Below are 27612 nucleotides of genomic sequence, written 5' to 3' on the forward strand. Positions count from 1 at the left end.
CGCCAAGGCCAGCACCCCCTCCCCATCTCAGCCATGTAGCATAGCAGTGAGGCCCTGGGCCTAGCTGTCCTGGAGACGTGTGCACCGCTCACTGCCTAGTGCTGGCCACAGGGAACCCTGGGGATGCCCAGAAAAAGCTGGCATCCGCTCCTTTTAGCTCCTGCCCTGCTCAGCCCCCATGGCCCTCCTCCCTGTGGCGATGGAGACACACACACATACCCAGCGGGGCATTTTGGTCTTTTTATAGAAAAAGGCAACTGTACAGATACATTTACAAGGCAGGGGAGAGACAAGGGGGAGGTCAGGCTCCCCCTGCAGCACAGGGGTAAGCATGGCAGCCTGGTGGGAAGGGAGTTGCCTGCTTTCCTCTCACACTTCATGGTGCCATCTCCTGTCACATGAATAGGAGACAGAAAACAGTGGCAGAATCACTAACCAGTTTTTGAGGGGGCTGGGAAATAAGCAGGCAGTGAACGAAGGCAAAGAGAGTGGGAAAAGGCAGGGTGTGGAGACCTCTTTCTCCCTCAGTCTAGCCATGGTGTTGGATGGCAGCTCTTTGGGTGGGATGTGGATCTCTCCCTCAGATACTACTGTGCAGGAGGACATGCTCAAAGTAGACAGTGGGGATGAAGACAGCAAGGCTGTCTGGGGCTCTCCTTCATATTTGCAATCTCCCCAGTAGGGGAGAAGTTGGGGTGCGGGATGTTTCCAGGCCCCCTGGAAGGAAACAAAAGGAGAGCCAGTCCCCAGGTGCCTCAGGAACACGGGCAGGAGAGGAAACAACACTGGACGCCAGCCCTCAACTCTGCCTGTCAGCGAGGAGGTAGCTGGGAATGGCTTTAGGTCTTGAGCTGGGGAATTTACGCAGCAGGAGGGGATGGCTGGACCTCTGTGAGATCCCAGGGATCTTGCAGCATGGCAAAGGCACGTGGGCCTGAAGGCATCACACAGCTGAGCATGGCAGGAGCCAGGCCAGCCCTGGAGGAGTGGAACCGTCTCTGGCTGTAACATCTGCTTCGGCAGTACAATTCGTCAGGGGCAGGTGTGGTGTTTTCTCCCCATAGCTTTGAGGTGTCCAGGGCCTCAGAGGTGGATACGGAGCTGTCTCTCTGTGTCTGTGCAGCCTCCAGGTGCCTCTGCTAGATGAGAATTCGGAATAGGAAGGAGATGGCAGCTCCTAGGGCCAAGCCCAGAGAGAGGAAAAAGGCCATGACTGCTCCAGCTGTTTCTGCTTCATGGGCAAGCACTTTCCTGTGGGAGAAACAGGTGTTAGACTCATCCTTGGGGAATCATGCTCTGTGCCCTGCTGTGAGCTCAATTGCAGAGATGGGAGAAGACCACACAGTAAGCAGAAGCTGTTTCCCTCTGCGGCAGGGGAATGCCAAGAGCAAATCCTACTCAGCTCCAAGAGCCTGCCTCTAAATTATGGGCTCATATGAAAAAAAAGAAAGCAAAAAAAAAAAAAAAGCATCAGGCAGGCTGCCTTGAAGCTCCTGGCGCCAAGGACACCCCTCCCTGGCTCCTGCCCTGATGCACTGCAGCCTGCTTGGCTGAGCCCCAGCAGGGCTCCTTGTGCTGCCTGTTTCTGTGCTGGGCAAGGCTGCTCACCCCCTTCTGCATGCTACACCGCCTTCTGCTCCTCTCCAAAGTCCTGTTGTGTTCAGCCTCTTCCCCAGGGTGGCACAAAGGGAAAATGGGGAGCCCAAATGATAGCATCCTCAGCTCTAGGATATAACACAAGGCTAGGAGAGAGGACACTGGGGTTGCCTTCCCAGAGGGGAGGTGGTGTAACTATCCCCTTCTGCCCTGGGGGAATCCAGATGCCAGAGCTAGGCAGAGCCTGGACTCAATGAGTCAGGCCTCAGCTGGCATCCACAGGTATAACCAGCTCCTCCCTTGTCCCCAGCTGTTACTCACTTGGGCCCAAAGCACATGCAAAGGCTGGCCAGGTAGCCGTTGGAGATGGAGAAGAAGATCATGAAGATGATGTACCAGGCATCGTGAGAGAAGATGACAGGCAGGTAGTTGCGGGGCTGCACGTTGCACAGCATGAAAAGGGGTATAAAGATGACACGTAGGGCCACCATTACTGGCAGGAGGCAGCTGTCCTTCCCAGGCTGGGGGAGAAACATATGTCACTGAGTAGCTGAGTTCCCCATCCCATGGCATGTCAGCAAGGGCTACAGAGGGGCTGTCCCCACTGTCTGCTCTGGGGCTGCAGGGAGCCACACAGAGGGCAAAATTGCTCAGAGACATATCCTGTTGCAACAAATCTCAGCATCACCTTTTGATGCAAGGGAGAGATCAGGGCAGTTTTTGACCTACTCTCTGCAAGGCCTCCAGACTCACAGCTCCTGCCTGCTATCCTTCAGCGTACACCTCTCTGGGTCTGCCTATTCTGATCCTACAGCTTCCTGCATCCACCTATGCAGGCTCCCCCCACATCAGATACAGCTATTTGAGGCTTGGGGTGCTCTTCTCCCTGTCTTTTTCCCTAGCCTTCCTGGTATCTGCTAGGCCATCACTCACAAGAAGGTTCTCGCTGCCAGACATCTGTCACTGACATGGGCACTGCCTGGAGCCACGCTTCAGCAGGCATTGTAAGGAGAGCTGCAGCAGGGAGCAGAGACAAGGATGACTAGACAAGCCTCATGGACCCATGTTAGCATCAGAGGCTCTGGGGAAAGGCGAGATACATGTGGAGAACATCCGGCTTGAGAGGGGATTATGCAGGCAGTGTGTTCTGGTCCCCAAAAGAAAGAGGAGGCAAAAACATCAGACTGTTGCAGGCTCTTCAGCAGGGATGTGAGTGGAGAACACTTCTTCCCCAGTAAGAAGAGATGGAAAAGTTCACTGCCGTTCACCTTTCCTTCCCTCCCTTGGTAGGGCATGCTGTCTCAGCGTGGCAAGCATCCCCTGAGCTCAGCTGCTGCTCTGCTGTGACTTAGTGCAGGCTGTCCTGCCTCTGCAGGAGTACACAACTCGCTGTGGGTAGGGAAGTCAGTGTGCAGAGAGGAGAGACAGACAGGGCACCTGTCCTACCAGATCTAAATACTGCCCTAAAAATCCTATGCAAGCTGACTTGGAGGGCAGCAGCACCAGAGCCAAAATACTGAGCTGGACTTCCAAGCAACTGCTAAGCACTTGCTGGAAACAACAGACAGTCAGGCGAGCCTTATGCACACACATGCCATTTCATCCTGCAGCAAACCATTGCGCAGGACAAGGCTGGCTGAGGTAAATCCCTTCTGGCGCATCAGCGCCTGCAAACTGGGCTTTAACCAGCTCTTCAGCCTCCCACATCATCCCCTAGCCAAGCAGGGTGAGATCCAGCAATCTGGGAAAGGGATCATACTGGGACTGTTTCAGACAGTGCTGGGAAAGGCACTGACTGGGTTAAGGTTTCTCTAGATCCTAACAGAGTCCCTGGATGAGTGGAGCTGGGTCAAAGTAGCAGATACTGTCACCCTACGTTGTCCTGCAGCTGGGATCAAGGCAGTCCCCTGTACAGGGGCTGTGTGAGGCTCTGGGGACATGTCACAGATGTGCCTGGTTCTGCCTAGAGTCCCCTCAGCGAGGTGTCAGGGTTACAGATGACAGGATCCGAGGTCAGAAGGGACCTGCAGTTGCTTTGGGAGCTGGTGGCCCTGCCTGGGCTGGTGTCACCATGGGGCTCTTCATGTGCACACAGGGTGACTGAAGTAACACGAACTGTTGTGTTTGTGGGCAAACCCACAAGAGCAGCATCCTGTTTTGCTCAGTGAGTGGGAGAAGAAAAGGAGAGAGCAGGGCCTCAACCAGGGAAACAAGGCCCAAACCACATGCAGTCAAACTTTCCACGCAGTGTTGTTTTGGAAATGTCTCCTGCTAGGTCATCCCACCACTGAGGTTGTGGCCTGGACACCAGGCAGTTCAGCTCGTGGCCAAGGCCAAGAGCAGCCAGTAGTGATGGCCAGGAGAGAAGCAGCTCCAGGCTGCAGGGAAACCCAGCGCAGCCAGGCCCGGACAGACCCCATGTTGTGTGGCGCTGTAAGGAGTTTCTTCAAACAAACAGCCTGAACAATATAGGGGGAAACAGAGCCTGGGGGTTGGGTGAAGGGGTAGGAAGAGACACAGACAGCACAGCCCCCTTCCTCACCCGCCACCATCGCAGCCTCTGCTCACACTCCTCAACCTCAGCAGCTCTAAACCAGGCAGGGAAGATGGCAGCAAGGGGATGTGGGACATGGCAGGGGACAGTTCAGTGTCCCACATGGCATGGCTCTGCCCCGCTCCCAGACAGGGCTTTTTAAAGCAGCTGTGTCCTGCGTGGAGGCCAGAGATTTTATTCTGGGCTGCCCCGTCTTTCACCCTCTTGCCCTGCCGCCATCCTGCCTGGCTGTTTGCATAGCTGGAGTGAAGGTTTGTTTACAAAGAGGCTGGAATGGAGAAGGCAGCTTCGTCCAAACCACGCAAAAGGGGTGGGAGGAGGACGGGACAATACTGTGACTCTCAGATCTAACCCATAAATTTTTGCTTTGCACTCAAAGCCAGGGCAGGAGTCAGCCCATTGCCGCCTTCCTCCCTGGAGCCCCAGACGGCAGCCCCAGCGAGAGGCATGGCCAAGGGGCCAGGGGATGGAGAGCGCCTGGGTGCTCCAGGAGCAGAGCTTCAGCATTTCCTCCCTGCCCCATGCTTACCCACGTGAAGAGGGCTGTGAGACTCCGTCCTGTCCAATCAAAGACATTAAACATCAGGAAGCAGGAGACAGGGATGAAGTAGAGACCTGCAGAAGGGGAAAAGCATCACTGACAAGCTCAGGGTGCCCCAGGCCCTCCTGCCAACTGCACAGAGACCATCTCACAGGTCTGAGCCATCCTGACTTCCCAAAAAGGGCTGAAACTCTCGCAGTCAGGTCAGCATCTGTATCCAAGCCATCACACAATGGTCTCCTCCTCCCTTCAGGCACTCCTATGACTTCAAACCTCACTTTCTTTCCTCCCATTTAGCTCTTTCCCGGTCTCATCTTCCTCCCACCCCACACCTGGCCACACTTACCCCATTTGTTTCCCTCTCCAAGTATCGTCGACACCTTAGCTGTGATGGAAGGAAAGACCCCAATGGTGACAGTGAAGACAAAGCAGACGGACACAGCCATGACCCAGAGCTGGGGAAATGAAAGAAAGGGGCTGATACCAAACACAGGGGAAGAAACCAGTGCAGGGGTGGCTGTAACACCCTGTGATGTCCTACACCTGTGTCCATCCCCTGACGCAAGGGGAAGGGCAGGGGTTGCTGGCAGCTCACAGACCTTCTTAAAAATGGAGAGGACCGAGGGCTTCTCATCAGGGTTGTGGATAGGGATGATCTTTGAGTTATTCTGCTCCATCCCATTGGGCTCATCTGCAGAGAGAGACAAGAATAGGGTGTAGCTGACCTTGGACAGCAGGGATCTTCAGTCCTTCTGTCTCATCCTTCCCCTTAGCTCTTCCTCCCTTCCTCTTCCCCCCCTCAGCCCCTCACCTTTCTTAATCAGGTCTCTCTTGGTCTCCAGCTCTGCATGGTATACATGGTACTCTGTCTTATCCTTCATGGAGTAGTAGCGGAAGAAGTCCTGCAGAGACACAGTCACAGAGAACTCATTCATGTGTGGGGAAAGAAGGCTGCCAGGGAATGGGTGTTTGGGACTATGTGGTAACAGCAGATCGTGCAATATGGGCAAAGTATTTGCTCCAGGTGTGTCTGATACCCATGCTTTCTTGCTCACCCAGGGGCTCATTTCCATGCAGTACCCCAGGATACAGAGATTTGAGCTGGGAAGTCCCACAGACAGCTCCCCTGGGACAGGGGAAGGCCTGCCCTGACCCAGGAGGTGAATGCTGGTAGGAGCCAAGGTGGGAATATCAGTGGGCCAAGGTCCTTGTGCTGCAATGCACAAAGATCCCATGTCCCCGTATCTTCCCCACCAAGAAGGCAAAGTCTTACCATGCGAGGTAAAAGGATGTAGGAGAAGACTGCCAGCACGATCGCTACGCATGCTGTGGTGAAGTAACCAATGAAGCTCTCTGGCTGCTGAGCACCAACTGGGAGCACAGGAAGGGAGGAGACAGGGAGGAAAAGGAAGAGGATGAAGGAGGTGAGGGAAAAAAGGTCCTGCTGCTATTTCTGACTCATCCCTACAGTGTGATCCCAGGACGAGGCCCTGCGGGGGACGAGGTCCCCTGCTTGTGCCCCCCTCTGCTTGCTGTGGGCACAGATTGCAGTCTCTAGCCGGCCCTATTAGCAACAGCGGTCCAGGAAGGCTCTGTCACCCATGAGGCAGGGATTACTCACTGGCAATACTGAAGATCATCGCCAGAGCGGCAAAGGTCCCTGCCAAGCCCTGCCCGCTCATGATGGGAGCTGTGTAGCTGGCAGGCAGGAGCCCCGCCAGTCCGAAGAGGCTGCTCTGGAGGATGGCACCGAAGGCTGCAGAGGGGAAGGACAAGCAGAAATGAGCAACCAAAGGCAAGGAAGGACTGCACCTCTGCGGGGAACTACCTTGCAACCAACACTGTAGCCCTGAAGAGCAAGGCAGGGACCCCCCCTCCTCCCCCTTCCCCTGACTCTCCTGCAGTAGGGTTTGTGCTCTCCTCCCTGCAGAGATCAGTCCTAGCTGTAGGGCTCTGCTATTACAGAAGAGCTCAGGGCACTGCCCCTTTCCTTCCTCCCCGTGCCCCACTCACAGTTGATGAAGACAATACTGATCATGGTGAAGACAAAGAAGGGAAGAGGCTCCATGGTGACTTTCACCATGATTGCAGTGATTAGGAACACCAGCCCAATGGCCACCAAGCTGCCTGAGATGCGGATCTGCTGGGGAATCCTGCAAGAAAGGGTCTCTGTGAGGAAAACCCACCATCCACAGGCACCCAAAGCCAGGGCCTAGACTCTGCCATGGGAGGCCCAGCCAAACCACAGCACAGGAGACTGGTGTTTTGTCTTTGACTTGACTCTGAACAGGCTGCAATTTGGCTCACTGCTGGGGTGGGAGGACAGGTGAGGGCTGGGCTGTACTGTGAGGGCTGGCAGAGGCAAGGATGGGGCAAGGCTCACCGCTGGTGGATGAAGGAGTTGAGGCAGGTGAAGATGAGGAGCGGCACCATGGCACAGAGAGTCATGAAGTTGTCAAACATGGACTGCAGGCAGGAGGGGGGTGAGGCGGCCCCACCAGTCTCATTCCAGAGGCGGTTCATGCTCTCCGGGTCTGCCAGGCGGCTGATGAAATACTGCGAGGGAAGGAGCCAGGTGGGGCTGAGCTGCTGCAAAGCTTCCCCCCGGCACACTCGAGCTGCACGTGCCACCCCCCCGAGCCCAGGGCTCCTCCTGCCACCTCAGTGCCACATGTGTCCCACCCAGGTTACCCACACTCCCATCTCCCCATCTGCAAATGTTGGGGGCCTTACACCATCCCGTGCTGTCACACCCATACTGCTGTCCCTAGAGGTGACATGGGACGATTAGTGCCACCAACAGTGGTGGGGCGGAAGCTCTCACCTCCCTGGCAGTCATGAAGAAATTCCATGGCAGCAGCGTTCCCAGCCCGAGGATGAAGAAGATCAGCCAGACAGCTTTATACCTGTGAGGGGGACAGAGCAGTTCAGCACAGAGCACCGTCTGGACTGCGCAGGGGACAGGTATCACCTCTTTTCCTGACTGTCCTCTGACCCACTGTGGGACGGAGCAGGAGGAGGAGTGAGGATGGAAATTTACAACTCAGTGCCATCTGTAGGACCAGTGCTATTAATAGCAAGGAGATTTACACCAGGATGGCACAAGGGATTTATTTCCCCTAGCTCTGCCACTGGCTCTCACCAGTTCCCCGCAGCCCCTGCTCACCCAGCCCTGGGCTTTCTTGAGCAGACATGGCCCTGTGCAGGGGCACGGAAGGCCCTTCCCCGGGCCCTGGCAGCATTTCCTAGCAGGTTATGAAAGCAGGGGGAGGCTGGTTGCTCCTCGGCACGTGGCACCCAGATGCATAGCGACTGTTGCCAGAGCTGGGAGGGAGTCACGCTACCCAGGAACAGCAGTGCAGTGTCCCAGCACTGACTGTTTACAGCCCATCTGCTATGGAAAAACTGACATCAAGAGCATCTTGGGGAAAGGGACTCCACAGACAGGGACGGAGCATGAAGATCCGGAGAGCAGACTGCCAGCAGGCTGGGACCCAGCATGGCTGGCTCCGACATGCTCTCCAGCCCCCACCTTGAAGGGAACAGGCAGCGAGCAGGGCACACTGGGCTGGGCAAAGAGCTTCGGGGCCTGGAGCCACCTCTGCTCCCTCCAGCTGCCAGCTCTGGCGTTCCCGAGGGACACGGCACAGGTGGGCCCTTCGGCATCATAGCTCTGTAGCCCAGAAAACTTGCAGAACAGGGGGCAGACTGGGCCCCTGTCCCCTCAGATCTCCTGATCCTATCCTGGATATGCCCCCACACCCACACAGGAGCCCAGCATTACCTGTCTTGGGGCCCATCTCTTGCTGTCATCTTGTGCAGCGTGGTTCAGTGAAGATCCCAGCAAGTCTCGTGGTGGCTCTCCGTCTGGAAAACAAATAGAGGATTTTACTGGGGAGTGAGGCACACAGGCCAGGCACGGACAGCACTGGTTTTAACCCCCCACTCTGGGTGAGCTCTCCATAGGTCTGGGAGACAAATAGAGCCCCGCAACTGGCAAGAGCATCATGCAGCAGCTTCAGAAATCTGCAGCTCAGAGGTCTTTGGCCGAGAGGCTGACACAGGGGCTCATATGCTGCTGGCCAGAGGATGCCTAGCCCTTTCCTCTGAACAGGAAAACGCTTTTATGAGCTACCCAAGCTGCTCTACCCCAGCTGCCTGGCTACTCCACTGCAGGCTCTTAAGAGATTTCTGAGCCTGCACCTCTCTGTCCCTAATCCTCATGCTGTGAGCAAAGCATATGTGCAGTGGGCTGTGTCCCTCCCCCACCATCCCCATGTCCATCCAACACCTGGGGCACGGCGGGACAAAAGACATATTTAATTCAATGACTCCTCTGGTCAGAACCACACAAACCCTCCATTTCCAATTCCCTCTTTCCTAGGGCTCTTGCAGCCCTTTCCTGCGTCACTCTTGGAAGCAACATTTCCAGGTCCAGCACGCGACATCCCTGGTGGGCCCTGGCACTGCTCACCTCTCCCTTTTGCCCCCTCACTGCACAACACAAAACCTCCTGCTGAGTCTGGCCCCTGCCACCACTCCGGCATTGCTTTCCCTACAGATAGCCATCTCTGGAGACACATCCCCAGAGGCCTCTGAGAAGAGACATTTCCCCCGCCCAATCCCTCCCTCCCTCTTCAGATAGAGCAGGATTAGCTGCCCGGGAGAAGCTGCAGGCCTGCCTTGTCCTTTTCCAGTCTGGCTGGTGCAGCATTGGGTATCCAGTCACTTCTCCCAGGACTTCATCTACACCAAGGCTCCTGGAGGGCAGCCCACAGACCCCCCTAGGCATGGCCCTCGGCCGCCTGCCCCTCCTCCTTCCTCTCCTGCCCTGCGGCCCGCTGCAGCTGCAGCATCCCTGCCTGCCCACAGCATGCTGCCTGCCAGGTAGGCGTCCTTGGAGGCTGGCAGACAGCAGCATGCTGGGATCTGTAGTCCACGCAAGACTCGGCGAGTCTTAAAGGCAACCGAGACTCTGCCATGTTGCAGGTACATGTGTCCTTCACCTCTGCACTTTCCTTGCAGAGAAAGGCAGAAAGAGGTACCGTGGTCCCGCAGGTTATGTAGTGTGGGAGAGATTACAGGTATGACAGGAGAAACCAGAGCCAAAACACAGCCAACAAGGTGTGGAGAGGGATTTGGGAGGTCCATTAGCTGCTTGGAAAAGCCTTATCAGGCCAAAAGGCAGGTCCGTGCAGAATGGGACTGAGAGCCCCCCAGGCCGGCAGCTTCCACCCCATAATGCTGGCACTGACTGCAGCATGGCTTCCCTTCCTTTCCGTGCTGACAGATCAGGATATGATGGCTCCTCTCTGGCCTCTGAGAGCAACCCGGGCTTCCAGAGAAAACATACAAAAATCCCCTCCCAGCAGGCTGCCAGTGCCTCGGCAGGCGGCTCCCTGAGCTGTGGCACTGGGTTAGCGGGGGGGTCTGGCAACGTGGCTGCCACCCCCTCGCATACACACAGACACTGGTGGTCGCCCCCGTGCAAAACAATCTCTCCCAAGAGATCTCCTGCACTGGGCAGGAGAAAACCAGCGGGTCCCGAGCAAGCCCACAACAAGCTGCCCGTTGGGCAGACAAGCCCCTGGCTCCGCTCTCAGCCTCCCACTGCTTCCCGCTGCTCCCACTGGTGTCCCGGGGGGCCGGGGAAGGGACAGGCCCCACAGACGTACCTGGGGAGGACGGAGCCAGGACAGGCCCTGCGAGCCGATCCTCTCCCTGTGCCTGGGCAGTGAATTTGAAGGCGGTGCGTCTCCCCCTCCCGTGCCCCCCCCCCCCGCCTCCCAGGGACGAGCAAGCGTCAGGCCCCTGCTTGAGTCACAGGGGCCGGGGCTGTGCAGGTCCAGAGGCATCCGTGGAGGAGGAGGAGGAGAAGAGGTGTCAGGTACCACGGCTGGCAGGCGGCCCAGGTCCTGCTGCCCAGACGCCTGCCCGCAGCGCCTGGGGAAGGGAGGAAATGAAGGGTGTCGTGGAGGAGGCAGCGTACAGCCGCCAGCTGAGGGACAGCTGCGTGCTGCTCCCCCTGGCGCCCCGCAGCCCTCGCTCCCATCCGCAGAGCGCCCACGGCCCGGCGTCGGCAGCACCGGCCTCCTCGGCAGGCAATGCCCAGCCTCCTGGCCGCAGCTTCCTGCTGGCTTTGTTTGTTTTCTGTCTCACTTTACTAAGTGCCTTCTAATTTTTTCCACAAAGAGCCAGTCCCTGCCAAGGAGCGCACAGGTCAGTGCTCATTACAGCAGGAAACGCGTCCAGCCACCAGCTCTTACAAACAACCCTGCAATAAACAGAGAAGGTCAAACACACCAACACAAGCCACAGGTGGCAACCACGCTCCGATCCAGCAAGAGCAACCCTACTACAGCTGCCTGGGGGACAGAGGCCAGCCATCACACACGGCCACCCCCTGCAACCTTGCTGGCACGCTGCAGCTCTAACCTTACTCATCTCCCAGCAAGGTCTCCCGACAGTGCTGTGGCTACGGGCTGCATGGCCTGGAGGGCAGGGAAAGGAGAGCCTGACGAGAGGCCTTGGTGTAAGGGCACCCAGTTTGTTCCTGGACACAGAGCATCCATCCTCAGTCCTTCCCCTCTTCTCACACGTGATGCCTAAGCATTGCTGTGGATGCCCATGTTACAACAAGGTAACAAGCAGGACTGGCTTAACAAACAACAGGTTATCTCCTTCGACCAAATACAAACAGAGATAGCGTAATTATAATTGCCCATTTGCTCAACACAAAGGCCATGACACACTCAAAATGACACCTATTGTGTTGGGACATACACAAGCACATTGCGAGCCAAACCCTGGGAACTCACAGCGTAAGCAACCATTGCGTGGAAAAATGCCCAACCTCCCTAGAAAAACTTGCGCTGCAGGAGGGCTGCACCTGAAGGCAGTGGTTTGCCACTGGGCTTTTGAGGTTTCCCTCTCCCTCCCTTTCCATGTGTCACCTATCTTTCCGCTTCTGCTGCCTTCACTGAAGGTGAGCAAGCACAAGTTTGGCTTTCCATTTAGGAATGGTTTCATGGCAATGGATAGGCATGCTACAGCTTTCACCCAGGAACACCAGCCCTTTAAAGAAAAGCTCTTTATCCTGCATTAGAGCCACAGCACTTTCCTTACATCTTAGAAATAAGGGGCTACTGGCAGGCAGTATGGTGAATACCTCAGTGTCCTCCCACCGCTGATTATAACGGATCACTTTGCAGGGATAAGGTCAACACTTCCTCCAAGAACAGCCAAGATGGGGCAGGGCCAGATACCTTCCCAGGCTTCACCCCATCCCTTATTTCCGTTTGCTGTTTTCCGAGACAGCAGATACCTCCGGGCAGAGAGGCTGATCTGGGCGCCATCAAGGTTTACGTATGGGCAGGGAACAGGCGCAATATTGGTGTACAAGTGACATGAAATCCTTGTGGCTGTGACTCTGCTGGAGAAAGGAAAATGCTTTAGGACTGCCTGTTGACATTTCATGTTCGTGCCTGAACTCTGACCTGGCCCTCCTTTTGCAGTTAGCATCCTGCACTCCTCCACCTTCAGCTGTAAGTACACTTGTATTTCACAAGATGTATGAGTCTGCATGGTTGTGCATCTCGCTGTAATACTGCAACAACAGCAAGTCTTCACACAATAAGGGGAGGCACATGGGATCAATCTGTCTAGCTCAATATCTTTTCTCTGACAGAGGCCAAAGGTGGATGCCAAAAGAGTGTAAGAGCAGGTTAAGCAAATATATGTCTCCATTTACTCTCCCAGGCTCCAGCCAATTCTGTTCTGGAGACTCCTTGAGCCAGATGCACTTTCTATGTGTTTTGTAACCCACAGTGGGCTTCACTTCTGTGAAAATGTCGACTTCCCCCTCTAACTCATGTGCCCTTTAGGCAATGATCACATCCTGCAGCAAGGAGTTCCTCAGCTACCCTACACCTGTGAAGGCCAGTTCACCTTGTGCAAAGGACATGCTAGCTTCATTTGATGCTCCCTCATTCTTGTATTCAAAGAGCAGATGAACATTAGATCCCTTCTCCGTGCCAGCCATGACTTTACAGGCCTGGATCATATCCACCCTACATCATGTTTTCCAAACAGAAAAATTCTAGCTTACTTAGTCATACAGAAACAGCTCCATGCCTTTGATCCTCCTTGTTGCTTTTCTCTGAATCTTTCCCACTTCTACTAGACCCTTTTAGAGACAGTGAGGCCAGAACTGCATGGAGATTGAGGGTCGGTAAGCTGTAGATTTCAACAGTGGCACAAAGCTGTTTTCTGCTTTGTTTTCTCTTTTTTTTCTTAATGATTTGATGTGTTTTTCTGACTGTGGTTGCACACTGAGCTATCTGAAATAACCCCAAGTCTTGCTGTGAGTGGCCAGTTCAGAGTTTGTCATTTTGTTTGCAAATCTGGGACTATTTATTCCCCTTGTGTTTCACTGGATATTTATTTATCTAAATTGAATTCCATCTGCCTGCTGCCCGGTCTTGTAATGGTCTTCTGTAACTCTTCGCAGTTGGTTCTTGTCCTCACTAACTTGAATAATTCAATAGCATCAGCAAACTCTGTCCTCTCATTGCTCATCCCCTTTTCCAGATCACTCATGAATATGTCAAAAAAGCATGGGATTGAACACAGGCTGCATACAGGTGTATGAGTGACAGCTCTCCGCTTGTGATCTCCTTCCATTGCAAAACTGAGCACTTACTCCTGCTCTCTGCTTGCTGTTTTTTTAACCAATTATTAATCCATGCAACTACCTCCTCTCTTGAACAGTCAGTTTCCTTAAAAGTCTGGGTGAAAGACCTTGTTGAATGCTTTTAGGAAAGCTGTGTGGACACCAGCAGCCCTACCTCCTTCATCCCCTCACCAGGGAAACCCTGCAAAGCGCTCCCATAGCCATGGGAGGCTGCCCTTCCTGGGGCAGGTGCCTCCCCCAGACACTGCAGCTCTCCCAGTGCCACTGATTCAATTTACCGCTACCATCTACTCATTCGCCTGGCACACACATTTACTATGCAGCTTTTCTGTGACACTCCCTCCAGCCCTTCTTAAAACTCAACGTCACAATTTTTCCACCTCCCAGTCCTCAGGGACCAGGGTGGTTGTGAATGAATGACTGTATATGACAGATAATAGTTAACTCTTCCATCCCTGCCTTCCTGTAGCCCTCCCGGTAAATATTGTCTTGTCCTAGTGACCTGTTGCCATTTATATTGCCTGTTTGTTTTATAACTTTTCTTCTGGACTCTTCAGATTCTCTAATAAGTCCCCCCAAAGAAGGTTGCAGGTGTGGAAGAAACCCCCCAGGCTCTTCCGGAGTGGACAGAGGCAAAACCTTCCTTTAGCTTTTTTGCTATGGCCTCATTTTCTCTGATCACCTGCTCCTCCAACTGACTATTGCAGGCTTCCTACTCCTGATGTGATTTACAAGCAGTTACCATCAGAGCGCTGATAATACTTCCTATTATTTTTGTCCTCCTCCTTTCTAGGTCCTGCCTCTGTGCAAACAGGCTCACTGCCACATCTGCTCCCCCCTTCACTGCTCATCGCTGGGTCCTGAGAAGGCAGCTTAGTGAGGCAGCAGGACGGCAGCATCTCTGCCTAGCCCCACTGCCTCACTGCTTGCAGCCCCCTTCACATTGCGAGGCCCTGGCAGACTGAAAAAACTCTTGCAAAGCAACAGGCCCCAGCACCCTCACCCCACAGAGATTTCTGCTCCACGCACAGCAGAGTCGTGCCTCCTCTCTGCCTCCCTGGGAACTGCCCCAGCTCTGGGTGCCATTTCTCACTGCAAGCCTGCTGTACCCTGCTCCCTGGCTCCTCTACTGAGGAAGGGAAATGCAGCTCTGGAGCCTGTCTGTCTTCAGGCTCTAGCATGCGCGCGGGATTTCTGCAGCCACCACACAAGCTCCAGAGATACAGGGGACATCCCCACTCCCAGCACCCATTGCTGGCTGTTATCTTGCCTGCCGGGTGGCGTGGGAGCATTCAGCACTGGGATATGTTTTCAACTGCACACATCAGCCAGCTGCAAAAGTCCTTATCTGGACAGTAAAACAAGCCGAGAGAAGCTCCGGGGCCCCAGCAGGTAAAGCAACCCGGGCGTGCGTGCAAATTAAGCTGGGAAGAAGGGTTCTCACACCCTCTGTTTACTTGCTTAATTTGACACACAAGTCATGTACTGTCCTAAATGTGGCAATTACACCCCTCTTACGTGCCCCGCGCCAGGTCACTCGCTTTGTCATAGGCTCTAGCTTCTGACTGCACCACACTGACCCTGAGTGTGGTCACTGCGGGCTGCAGCCTGGAAATTGCTCCCGGGGGCTGGTGGGACTCCAGCGCTACTAGGTCATGGGGGAATCAGCTGTCTCTGGAGGGCTTCCTGCAACAGAGAGTGGGCAGCAGCAGGGCAGGGCCAGCCCTAAAACTCCCCAAACCAATGCAGACTGGATTCCGCCGCCCATCAAGGAGCTCCCTCACCCTGCACCCATGGGCCTCTGTCTCCCCACCATGGATGCTTCTAGCCCTGTCATATAACTGGCAAAAGATAGGCTACTAAGAGACCAAAAAAACACAGATAGCGGAAGAGAAGCCCTAGCAATAGCAGCCCCACAATTAAAGGCATATACGTCTCTCCTCAGCACGGAGTGAGTGCCTAACCCCGGGCACTCCCAGTCTGCTGCCGGCCAGAGAAAAACCCTCAAGGCACCTACATACCACACAGCAGAGACGGATGTTACCTACTGCTCAGCATCCCATCAGGCACTGGACCCCACAGTTGGATCAGTGGCCAGTCGCCCCATTGCCAAAGGGTAGCATTTTAATGTTGCAGCAAAAAGCTTACCAGAAGGGCAGGTTGGTCTTACACACTCAGCCCTGGTCACTTCAGGCCACACAGGGTAGCTGGGACTCTGGGGACGGCACGGTGTAGGGAGAGGCCAGAAAAGCTCTGCAAATATCCAAGCAGTTGTCTGCTGCAAGGCCAGCAGTTTGGGAGTGGAAGAGGAGATAGAGCAGCCGGGGGAGGGCAGGAGTTAAGAGGAGAACGTCATTTCTGAGGAAGCAGAAGGAACTCTTCTAGATAGGGTCAACGGCAGAGGGGGAGAGATAAGCTGCTCTCAGAGGTCTGTTTGCAAAAACAGGGATTCGTCACGGCATTTCCAACAAGCTATCGTTTTGGATGGCACCATCTCACGCACATGATACCTTACCTCTACCTCCTGCTGCACCCAGTCAGCGTAAAGGACCCCAGGACACTTTTCAAAGCCAAACTGTCACCTCAGCCTTTCTCAAAGAGCAAAAATTGGGATAAATGAAGGACAAAAAAATCAGGACTGAGCAAGAGCTATTTTCTGTGCTCATTTCCCAACACATTTCCCTCCTTCGCTTTCCCTAGGGCACACCAGCACATCCTGGAAAACATGTGCTAGTGCCGACTCTCCTTGGCTGCCACCTTGGGGAAGAAGACTATCTGCTCCACACCAAAGCCCCAACCTGCTTCTTCGGAAGGTCACTAGGCTTGGGAAGGAGACATTTTTTTCCAGAATTGGGTTCAGGCCCCCTTAGTCAGATGTTTAGAAACATAAAGAAAAGATCCTTTCTCCCAAGGGTGGAGGAAGGAATTTGCTCTGGGCTCTACTCGATGCATCTGCAAAAACCTCCAAAAAGAGCAGAAGCTAACAGAGATATTCACAGTGCCTTCCCCCAGCTCTCAGTCCTACAGGGTCTACCTGGCGGGGAAAGGGAAGGGGAAATAACTGAGTGGTCCCTGTGCAGGTTCTGGCCCGCTACGGGCAGGCGCAGAGGCTTGCACAAAGCTCATGCTATCTGGCCAGGGCTTCCTGTGGGACCAGCGGGTGACTGAGCTGCGCACAAAACACAGGAGGTGGTGAGGTGGGGCAGGTATCTGTGAGGCACAGCCAGGCAGCTAATTAACAAGCCAGACCTGATTAATTAAGGGGAAGACAAGCTACGTGGGATGCAAAGGGCTTGGCCTGCAGAAGGCTAATTAGTTTCATCCCCTGGTGGACTTTACCCCCTCTTGGTGCATGAACACAACCATGGCAAGAGACCAAGGCAGACGCACCCTTGGGCTGTCCGGATGCAACCCTAGCCTACAATACCCTCCGAGATCCATGGCAGCCCCTGTGCTGTCAAGAAGACCATGAGGAGCTTCATCCCAGACCTTCACCTTCGCCGTGGTCCTCTGTGGCCAACAGCTGTGGTGCCGCAGGGGACCATAAATGCCGCCTGTGCGAGGTGCCGCAGGCCAGGGACTCCCCGAGGGCCAGCCTGGAGGCCCACATCGGGAAGCGGCACAATGAGAGGAAGCAGTGTTTCCGCTTCTCAAGCAAGAAAACTCTGTAGGACCCCTGGAGGGGATGACAGGAGAGCATTAATGTAAAAATCAGCTGGGAGCACAATGGGAGCCCAGCAGCAGCCCCCAGGCAGGAACAGGTCTTCCTCGTGTGGAGGAGCTCAGGGCTTGGCACAGCAGCGACACAGGCCTCTGTGTACCAGGAGAGCCATGCACAGTGGCTGCAGTCTCAATCATGCCACAGGACAAGGCACAGTGCTGGCTCCTACCTGCCTGCAGCACCCCCTTCACAGGCAGGAGGTGCTTCTCATCTCCACTCCAAAGGGTGGGAGCTGAGACTCTCCCTGCAGCCAGACCTTGTGGGATGCAAGGGCCTGACGCAAGTGACGGGCTGGGGCAGTGCTTAGGTAAGACCCCCCTGGAGCACGGCTGCCAGAAGTATCATCTCTTTTGCTTTAGTAGTTTCCCCTTGCATCAGGCCCAGGCTTGCTCAAGAGCAATCCTTGTCTGTACAGCTGGTATTTCTGTAGGCTGTACCTTGGGCAACAGTGTGCCAGAGGGATGGGCCAAGCCTGCAAGAACTTTTCACCATTCCCCCTCATGCCCCCAGCTGAAAGGAGCAGAGGTGAGAGCCATAGAGAGGAAATGCACAGCAGAGAAGCAGGGTGAGACAAAAAGAGCCTGCAGCCAGACAAGTCTGAAGGACTCAACTAAATTCATGGGAAGGAAACCAGACAGGCTGATTAAGAGACAGTCCCATGGCTGGGGAATGAAACAGAAGGGTAAGATGAGTCTCCCTATACATGGCATTCTCCTGGGGTTGGTACGGCTATACCTACAGCAACATGTGGCTATCCCAGCTCTGAGGCCACTGCTCAGGGAGCAATAACGGGGAGGCCACCCGCCCATCGGTGCATCTGGGGTGCTGGGATGGAGAGGGGAGAGGATTCCTCCCTCATTGCTTCATGTCCTTGGCCCTGGGACCAAGCTCAGAGCTGGCAGGTCTGGGAAGGAGTCAGGCCAGAAGCGACACAAGAGAGCTGAGCAAGGAGCAACCTACCACATGAGGCTGTAGAGGGAAGGATGGGAATGACTTATGCTGTAGCTGGGAGGTCCTCATAATACCCCTGCAGTGAGGGGTGTGGGAGGGGGTTATGAAATCACTGGAGAGTGATTTCCAAAGCCCCCCTAAATCCTTCCCCAAGCTAAGTGCAGAGCCCCCCAGGAAGAGATCTGGAGGGCTCTACTAAACCCCAGTGATGGTCCTCTTCCCAGACGTCATTGTGCACTTTACCAGGGCTCCTCTCACCCTAGAGAGTCCTGGGGCTCACTTGCGCATCCCCGAAACGGGGTACTTCTGGAGTGAAACCCAGCAAAGGCTCATGCAGCTGCATAGGCGCCTGTGAGAGGGAGTGCGGGGGAAGCCTACAGCTGAACGCCAAGATCATGCATTCCCACAGCAGCCCCCTCCCTGCTGTGAGCCCAGGATCTTCCCACATCCTGGGGTATTTTCACATCCGGGGGAGAGGCTCATGAGCTGCTGCTTTGTTCCAGCTCTGGCTCTTTCCCATATCAAGCTGGTCCCAGATGGAAACATGCAGAGCTTGGAGCAGCCAGGACCCCCTAGCAAGCAAGACCTCCCTGCAGTGAGTGGGAACTGCTGAACCAAGCTGTCCTGGGGCTCAAACCCTTGGCTTGAACTGGTATGAGCTGCCCTGTGTTGGATGGGATGGGCGATAGCACGGCACGACCTTTTCAAGAAAGCAGCCTCCAGCAGCATCTGTCCTGCACTGGCTCGCTGGACTCCAACCTGACCCGTGAGGTTGTGCCGTACTCCCCCATGCTAGCCTCCATGAGCAAGCGGGAGACCTGATTTCAGGGTTGAGACGGAGCAAGACCTGCCTCTGCACCAGGAGAACTTTGCAGAGAGGGCTGGAGGCTGTCATACCTCCTGGGATGCTTTCACAAGGGCAGAGCTCTCATTCAGCTAGTTGTGGTCCCACTCAGCAATTTTTCGGAGGCTGGTTCAGGCAGGCTGGGCTAGAAAGCCCAAGTGAGCCGCAGAGCCCTGCAGCTGCTTCCAATTTAGGGCGGGGGGGAGAGTGGAGGAGTGAAACCAGAGCCAGAACAACACAGTGTTCCCCTGGCACCACCATCCTTCCAGCTCCCAAAGTTTGGAGGGCCAATTCTTCCCCAATTGGCAGCCCCTTGCAGAAGCTGAGATGGATGTGTGGCCCAGCCAACCACCACAAGCCTCTGGCGCGTTGAGGTTGGCTCCATCTTCTACGCATCAGCTGTGGCCAGTGGCTGGGACAAAAATATAAGGGCTATTTTGGGCCCCTGCAGACCAAGCAGCCTTTCGCTTGTAGGCCAGCTCAGGAACACAGACCCTGGCTGACCGCTGCTTTCGGCATGAAACGTTCACAGCCCAACTGGGAAACAGGGGATGCTGAGCAGGAAAGGAGGTTTTGGCACCAGCCGCAGTCCTGCACAGTCCCTCTGCCAGCTGCCTGTCCTGCCAAGAATCAGCTTGCTTCTTGGACAGCCGCAGCATCTCACAAATCCCAAATTGGCCTCAGCTGCTAAATGCAGCCATTTCATGATGGACAGGGACACGATGGCTCTGCTACTGGTTATGGGGCACTTCTGTCACCGCCTCACACACATGTACCCTTTGTCAGAGCCACAGGGCACCCCACTATTTTCCCAATCCCCAAGACCAAAAGGAGCGATAAGGGATGGATGCTCTGGCTGGTCTCCTCACCCCATGCAGACCCTGCCCAAAGCCAATTGTTTCCAAAGTTGCAGACAGTTCCCAACAGCAGGGCAAAGCCATCCCCGTAAGTCCAAGGAGTTGGGGCACCTCCAGGATCTCCACACACTATTTGCCAGCTGCCTTTAAATTAGGCTCCGGGAAGGATGCTGCTGCTGTCACAGGGGTGCTGAAAACTGGCATTGCCAGGTCCCTGCTCTGTGGCAGCTCCAAAAAGGACCTGTGGTTTGTGCATGGTCTGTGCACCAAGGGGACAGAAAGTAAAGGCAGCAATAAGTCATCAGCAGAGTGGAGCAAGCAGAAGGAATTGGTGTAAACACCCATGGCGGAAATGACGCAGGGCACCTCTCCCACCCTTTCCCCTCCTCCATGAACAACTCAGCTTCCCCAGATGCCCTGGCAGGACTAAAGATCTCGCAGAGTGCAGCCAAACCAAGTGTCACTGGCTCAGGCAGACACCTCCCTAGGAGGGAATAAGTCAGAGCACAAACCTCTTGCTCTCAGCGCTGGCCCCAGCTAACCCATGGCAAACAGCCTGGCTGTGGGACAGGAAAACCTTTATGTGAGCAAGATTAGTCAGGCAGGGCCAACAGGAGGTACAGAGGTCTCCCTCATGTCTGCCCAAATCCCAGCAAAACAGGGCTTCAGGCTCTCCTGCATGACGAACAAGAAGTCTGCCCGCAAGTTAGGAAAAGGCAAGTTACATCCCCTCTAAATCCCTCCCTGCATATGCCACTACCTCTGTGTAACCAGCCACCCACCCCTTGCACCACAGCCAGAAAGTCAAGGGCCGGCTGGGACAAGCAGCATCTGGAAGGGACACCCCAGGGACACCACCAGCCACGCAAGGACAAGCCTCCTGCACGGAGGCCTTGCATGCACCACCCCACAAGCTACTTGTGCGTGCCTGACTGCTGCCTGCAGCCTCCTCTGCTCATCCAGAAACTGGGTGAACAGGGTTTTGGAGATGTTGGTGTTAGTGCACAAGCTCCTTGGGGCAGGGACTATGCCTACAAGTGGGCCTCCTGAACATTAACTCGAGCAGAGGAGATGAAGACAGAACTGAGTCTCTCTGCTGAGCAGTCCCGAGAGTACTTTACCCTCTGTAAGAGTGGGCTGGCCATCCAGCAATGCACCCAAGTCTTGCTGGAGCTTGTCTGGGTGTCCGAACATGTTGGGATGTTGATGTACTCACACGGTGATCCCAGATGATACAGAGTCCATTGGCTGAACCCTGCCTAAGCAATTGGTTTTGGCACACACATCCCCCCCCAAACCCAGGGGAAGGAAGGGAGGGACAGCTGGTGGCAGACGACTTGTAGACAGCCAGGCACTTCACTGGTGTTTTGTTTTGTTTCTTGCTGAAAGCTCCTCTTTGCTCCAGATGCGTGTTGTATGATGGAGGGTAATTATAAGAGCTGCCCCTACACAGCTGTGGGAGATGTGCTCCTGTCTCGGCTCGGCCACACTTCCAGGCTTGGCAATGAGATCCTTGTCTTGCCCATCCTCCCCTCAGCCAGAGCGGGTCCTTCCCTGGGGAACTTCAGGGTGTCTCTATGTGGGACTCTCCTAAAGTGAGAAGAGCAGGATGCCCCCAGGGCCTGCAGCTAGAGAGCAGGCTGGGAGTGGTGGGATGCCACCCCCTGGACACCCCAGGAGAGCAGGCTTCCTAGGAGCACCACATCCTTACTGCTTGAGCAGTGCAGCTGCGCAAGCCAAGTGGCACATTCCTCCCTGAGCCCATCTCCAAGACAAGGAGAGCAGGGGACCATAAAGCTGTAAGGCCACAAAGAGCGTCGTCGCCTGAACTTCGGTATGGGAATGGGGAGTTTCCGAGTCCCTGTCCTGTGCTCTCACCCTTGGACGAGGCTGCTCTCTCCCCCGTGCAGCCGTAAGGAAGAAATCAGTTCTTGGAGGTCATACCCATGCCAGAAGACCAGCAGGGAATGACAGCCTGTGAGCCAGGACTCAGGAGGTGTCCAGGTCCAGGGAAGGCTGCTGTGATGGGTGAGGAAACTATGCCTCGTACCACAAATGGCAACCCCTACGGCCATGCCAAGCAGGCCCAGTACTAAGGCCGACTTGTGGGCAGGGGCTGGCGTCCCCAGCCCTCGGGCAGGCTCCCAGGAGGCACGCGGCTGTGAGGAGACATCCCCCTCTGCCTCCCCGACTTGGCAGCTGCTGCGTGCGGAGGACAGGGAGGGTTAGTCAGAGGGCACCGGGAGCCAGTCGAGCGTGGGCTGAGCCAGCCCAAATGCAGAGCCTGAGCAGAGGGGACAGCGGCACCTCACAGCCAGCTCCCGCGACCCCCAGCAAGCCAGAGCTCCTCTGCCTTGCTGCCCAGCTCCCACTGCCTCTGGGATAACTGCCCCAGCCTTGATCATGCTGGCAGATTGGTTCCTCGATGTGGTTCATACCAGCCTCGTATTGCCACAGGGAGTGGGTGTGAAGACAGGAAGGAGAAGCTGCAGGGAAAGGTGGACTGCTTCTTAATAGCTTGGTTGAGTTTCAATTTGAGTGCTGGTATGGTCTGCCTCCCACAGTTAATGGATAATGCTCCTGCTCTTGTAAGGACGGCACAGAGATCTAAGCAACCACAGTCCTCAACCGCAGCGCAACACCTACCAATCCTGATTGAAAGCACTGCGCTGGCTCCATAGTCACACAGCCTCCACCAACACACACCTCTCTTTGATTTCTGTTTGTACTCTACTTGGCTGCTCCTCGGAGATGCTGTGGTTACGGCTCTGGGATGGAGAGCTGCACATGTTCCCTGGGTGCACACAGGCATCGGGGTACCTCATGGCAGGAGGCTTTCCAAGAAGGAGGGAGAGATGCCATGCAGAGAAATACCATGAGGGAGCTTGTCCACAGCACCAAGGGAAAAAAAGTCAAACCCCTAGTTGGAATCTGAAGAAACTGTCTCCAACTTGGTCCTGAAGCTAGAAAAAGGCAAGGACTTTTGAAAGTAGAGCAGGCTCTCATCAACCCTGAGCTCCTGGCTAGACCAAGAAGGGGGACGTACAATCAGTCTCTCCCATCTTCTCCAATCTATTCTCTGCAGGTATTTCCCAAGACTTAAAGGATGGAGCTCCTCTCAAGAGGGTTTCCCACAAGCAAGCCTGCAGAAATGCAGAGGCACAAACAGGGCTGCACCCCCTCTGAAAGTCCTCACCATCTCCACACTCCTTGAGGAGCTCTGGGTGAGGTGCTTTGGAAGTCGCTAGTGTGGCTGCTGCCTGGGACTGCCCCAGCTTTCAGCCGCATGTGTAAATTGGCTCCCGCATGTGTAAATTGGCTCCTGTCACTGTTTGGGATTGATGGCTACTTGTGCTAGGTGCGATTAACCAGGGAGTGGCAATGACCATACTCGTAGCCACAGGCACCAGCACCCAGAAGTGCGTAGCATGCTGGCAGGGTGGCCCAGGCTGGCTCTCCTTGGAGCCTTGCAGCAGCGGAGGCTGGAGATGCTTCACTCCTGGTCTGGGAGTGACGATACAAGTTCAAGTTGACGTCTTGTCCTTTGCCCAGCGAAGCTCGTAGACTGACGCCATACTTTTGCAAGGAGACCCAGCTCTGCCGCAGTGACTCACCCTTGGTACAGCAGTTTGGTATGTGCCCTGAGCAGGCTGCGCAGCCTGGCACAAGAGGCCAAATGCGCACCCCACTGGTGCTACCACTGCTCCCAACTCACCGAACCATTTTCTTAGCCCTGTTTCTTTCCATTTCCCAGCCCCCCTCTCTGCCTCCTCTCTCTGTAGCTTCCCAGATTTCTCACTCAGTGAATTTCCAGCCTCCCAATGGGAGACACTGGAAATTTCACAGCAAGCTGCTTTCTCATCAGAAAAGTCCTAAAGGAAATGAATTAAAAGAAAAACCCATTGGCACTGGTGTGAGGGGGAGAACACAAGGCTTTGTGGAAATCTCTCTGATTTTTTGCTGGCTTCCTCTATATGACCCAGCAGGCAGACAGTAAGCCTCTGCCCCTTGTCTGCTTGAACGAAAACAGATCTCCTAGAGATGAAGCCTGTCTGTGCTTACCCACAGCTTATCGAAGAGACTGAGAGACAGCCTAGAGTGCTGCACCCAGAATACCAGGCTCACTGACTTGTGTCACTCCTGACTCTGGGACGGCCATGCAAATCCAGTGCTTTGAGCTTCCCCTTTATCAGAGAATGGTAAGATCAGGGAAAAGCCTATTCCAAGCCAGAGCAGGACCAAAATGTCACAACGCTGACTTGTCTTCACACCTCCGGCATCAGAAATAAAGTTACAAAAGCCAACACTGCCCTCACTCAACAGCTTCACTTGTCCTGTGGGAGTAACAACCCTCGTATGCGTTCCCCCTGCAGCACCATGGCACCATGGCTTCTCTCCCATGCTGGGATCCCTGCTGCCAGGCCAGGCCAGCTTTGCTGCTACTTCAGCGGGGAGCAGCGGGGTCCTACTTCCAGGGTCCACCAGACCACACGTCCTGATGTGACCAACCACATCTACTCCACACGCTTCTTCCCCAATCCCATGTCTTGCACACTATTAATCTAGGAAGCACCTTGCGTTCATCACACCACTCAGTCAAATTATAATAGCTGTGTGGCCCTTAACCCTGACTCCTGCCCATCCGCAAAAGCCCATAGCTCATTCCACACAGTACTTTAAGCTTAAGCTTGCTGGCAGGTGAGTAAAGGGATGGAGGAATGCCAAGTTAGCACAGAGAAGAGAATCCGAGAGCTCACGTTGCTCCAGTCCCTCGGCTGCTCACCCCATTGCTCTGCGAGGCTGCAGCAATAGCAGAGCTAGCATTAGGTTGATGGGAATAATGAGGTAGAGCTAGGTGCTCAGGAAGATGTGTGGAGGTCAGTGCAGTTTGCACTTTGGGGTCAGTACTCAGTTGGCAAATGCAAACAAACAGCACCATGCTGATAAGAGCAGGATTTGCAGTTTCCTTCACAGTTGCCAAGGACTCAGACATTATGCTGGACAAAAACAACCAAGATCTACATCTGCCCCAGAAAAAGCAATGAAAGGCCAGAGGGTGCTCGTTGGCTTCCCAAAGCCCAGGCTCAGCCCCTTCCCATCCAGCCAGGGGAGCTGGCTGCTCCTGGGCTCCCCCTTGCCCGAAGTGTCGGTCTCCAGCTCTGCCTTTGCTAGGGGAGCTGTGAGCGGTGCTGAAGGATGGAGGGTGGGAGGTGCAGCCCAGGAGCGGGTGAACGGGGAGCTGTATCCTCTGCTCCCTGGCTTCCTCCCAGACCATGAGAAGGAGGAAGACTGGTCAGACCAGGGCAAGAACAAAGCCCATACTCATCTTCAAAGAGCAGGAGGCTCATTAACACCCCCCACCCCGCAGATAATAAGAGGAGGAATGCCATGATGGGGAAATGATGCCAGTAGTTAATTATGCAGCTTGGGAAGGGAGGGAGAAGAGGGACAATAGCAGGATGGAGCTGCCTTATTGCCCTATATGCAGGGAACGTGCTTGCTGGGTCAGCCTGAGGTGACCTTCTTTAGCCTCTTCTCCTTGTCCAAAATAGCTGGGGCAGGGGGGAACAGCCAGGCTGCAAACCACCTTCCAAGGCCTATGCTACAGCCCTTAGTGCCATCTGGAAAGCTCCTCTGCTCCAGGAAGACTTTCTCAGTGAGTGAGATGAGAGAAAGCCTACCTGTCCTTACTGGGAAAACAAGGCAACAGCAGGAATAGCAGTGTTCAAGAGGGCTCACCAGTGTCCATGCTGCACTGTGATTTTATCAACAGCCCACAAGTCACCCTCAGACAGCCAGCAACCCCAAAGAAAAGCATCCCTGCATAGTCACATCTTGAGTTAGCTTTGTAGTGAAGGCAGGCCCTGGGAAGCCCATGGCTGCCCAGCAGGTTGCTGGGGCTGACGAGCGGAAAAGATGCAGCTGAGACGAGATGCAGTGCAGGAGGGGAGTGGGATTTCCTGTGTCGGCATTCACAGCACTCCTTCAATTGTGTTAACTTGCAACAGGCAACTCGGGGGCAGCGGAGCAGCTTCCTGCTTCAGATCAGCAAGGAAGCACATCCAGCTGTGGCCAACAGCTGCATAAATTCCTACTGCTGCCCCTAGCCCTGGGGAATCTACAGGGCTCAAGGATATAGGCTCATTTGTCCACAATCCCACAGCCCTGGGGTTTGGCTACTGCTGACTTCCCACAGTCCGCAGCTCCACAGCCCACCCCTGACAGGCAGATGTGAGCACTGGCGAGTATAGGCAGAGACTGTGTCAGTCAAGCCAACATTAGCACCTAGCAGGGAGGAGATTTAACCACAGGGATGGGGAGGACAGCACAGAGGGCTCCACATGGAGCTATCTGTGCTCCTGCCTGGACCAGACTCTCTGTTAGCACAGTTCATCTGCGCAGGAACACAAAGAAACACTTACTGAAACCTTCCACTGCATCCCACCACCAACTCGGAGCATTTCCTTGTGCAGGACCCAGTGTGACCTGCGACCAGGGCTCTGAAGCAAGAGCCTCTCAAGCCCACCTGCTCCACCACCAGACAAGGGGGCTCTGCCTGCCTCCCTGCACAGCAACACGTGGTGCCCAGCCCGCACGCCCAGCTTGTGTGCCTTCCGGCAGGTTTACGCAGCACGTGCACGACTGCAGCAGTCTGGCAGCAACTGCTGTGCAAACACAGAAGCCTTGATCCTAACTGCCAGAGACGCACATCTTCGCAGAGTGGGGACCACTGCACAGACCCCATGGCGAAATCCTGCATCTGGACACACTCGCCCAGCCTGCAGGGATCAGAGCATCAGTATGCCTTAGGTCCCTCAAACCACACACAGGCACTTGCTCCAGGAATAGCCGCAAAAGGGGATTTGTACTTCCAGTGGGAAGCAGCACTAACGGGCAGGAAGGAAAACACCGCACCCCAAAAGGCAATTACGGGATTAAACATCTTTCCCAAGACAGAGCCACGACCCAGACGCAGCCTCCCCCTCTGCTGGGGCACCGGAGTCCCGGCCACATGCGCCGGGGAGCCTTGCAGCGCTGCTAGCGCTCGTTCGCTATCTGCTGTTAGCAAGAAGACCAGCCCCATTGCTTAGGGAGAGCCGGGGGAGAGACAAAAATTGAGAGATCCGGAGCCAATACCTTACGAACTGAAGGCGGCGGCCGCCGCCGCACGCCGCTTCCCAGTCCTTGCAGCCCCCTCGGTCCCCCTGCGCCGCCTGCGAATAACCCCCCCGTCGCCGCTTCTCCCAGAGCCCGGCCGCAAGCGCAGCGCGAGTCTCCTCCTCCCGCTTTTGCCGCCTTCAAACGCCGCCAACGCCACGCGGTCCCCGCGCTCCCGGCCCCGGCTGCGTGTTTCGGGCAGGGGGTCCCCGTCTCACCGCGGGAGCGCGCGGCCGTGCCCGCCCCGCCGCGGCACCCACCTGCGCCCAGCTCCGCGCTCCGCTCCGCGCTCCGCGCCGCGCCGCACCGCACGGCCGGGGTGGGGAGCGCCGCGCCGCGCCGCGCCGGCCCTGGCCCTGCCCCCGGCCCTCCCCGTGGGCCTGGCCCTCCCCGTGGGACTGGCCCGCCGCCGGCCCCGCCTCCGCGCCGAAAACGCGCGGGCTCCGCCGGGCGCGCACAGAAAAAGAAAGGCAAAGAAAAAGAAAAGCCCTCTGCACGCCTAGGCGGCGCCCAGCTCGGGCTGCGCACCACTATCCCCGTGTCAGCAAGCACTGCACCTCTAAATGCAGTGAGGCAGGCCCCAGTGAGCTACGCCGCACCCCCGCCCGCCCGCCAGGAAGACCCTCTGCTGCCGGGCACCGCGTGGATGGCGGTGGAGAAAGCTTTCCGCACTGTGTGTTCGTGGCTTTGCTACCTGG

At 55.5% G+C, this 27612-nt stretch overlaps 1 protein-coding gene across 4 annotated transcripts; it reads right to left on the reverse strand.

Annotated features, from left to right (window-relative positions):
• Window positions 1–226: 226 nt before the first annotated feature.
• SLC29A1 (solute carrier family 29 member 1 (Augustine blood group)) lies at window positions 227–27204 on the reverse strand. Of its 4 annotated transcripts, none has more exons than XM_067293212.1 (13): window positions 27175–27204; window positions 8476–8558; window positions 7516–7597; window positions 7075–7247; window positions 6705–6844; window positions 6313–6447; window positions 5965–6062; window positions 5503–5593; window positions 5291–5382; window positions 5038–5146; window positions 4680–4765; window positions 1918–2117; window positions 227–1251 (listed from the first exon to the last, which is right to left on the reverse strand). In XM_067293212.1, exons 2-13 carry the CDS (start codon window positions 8502–8504, stop codon window positions 1140–1142), a joined length of 1347 nt encoding a protein of 448 aa, XP_067149313.1. In that variant the 5' UTR covers window positions 8505–8558; window positions 27175–27204; the 3' UTR covers window positions 227–1139. The 4 variants fall into 4 exon arrangements, with proteins under 4 accessions (XP_067149313.1, XP_067149315.1, XP_013799401.1 ...); XM_067293214.1 differs by lacking the exon at window positions 27175–27204 and adding an exon at window positions 26899–26916; XM_013943947.2 differs by lacking the exon at window positions 27175–27204 and adding an exon at window positions 15532–15668.
• Between the last annotated feature and the right edge of the window lie 408 nt (window positions 27205–27612).

The sequence above is a fragment of the Apteryx mantelli genome, chromosome 3 (assembly GCF_036417845.1).
Source record: "Apteryx mantelli isolate bAptMan1 chromosome 3, bAptMan1.hap1, whole genome shotgun sequence".
In the NCBI taxonomy this organism is placed as follows: Eukaryota; Metazoa; Chordata; class Aves; order Apterygiformes; family Apterygidae; genus Apteryx; species Apteryx mantelli.

Excerpts from the sequence above, each read along its gene's own strand:
- SLC29A1 (XM_067293212.1), bottom strand. The coding sequence starts at position 8,504 with ATGACAGCAAGAGATGGGCCCCAAGACAG. Across the intron at positions 6,845-7,074 it reads AACTCCTTCATCCACCAGCG|GATTCCCCAGCAGATCCGCA; the intron begins GTGAGCCTTGCC and ends CCTTTCTTGCAG. Across the intron at positions 5,594-5,964 it reads ACATCCTTTTACCTCGCATG|GACTTCTTCCGCTACTACTC; the intron begins GTAAGACTTTGC and ends GTGTCTCTGCAG.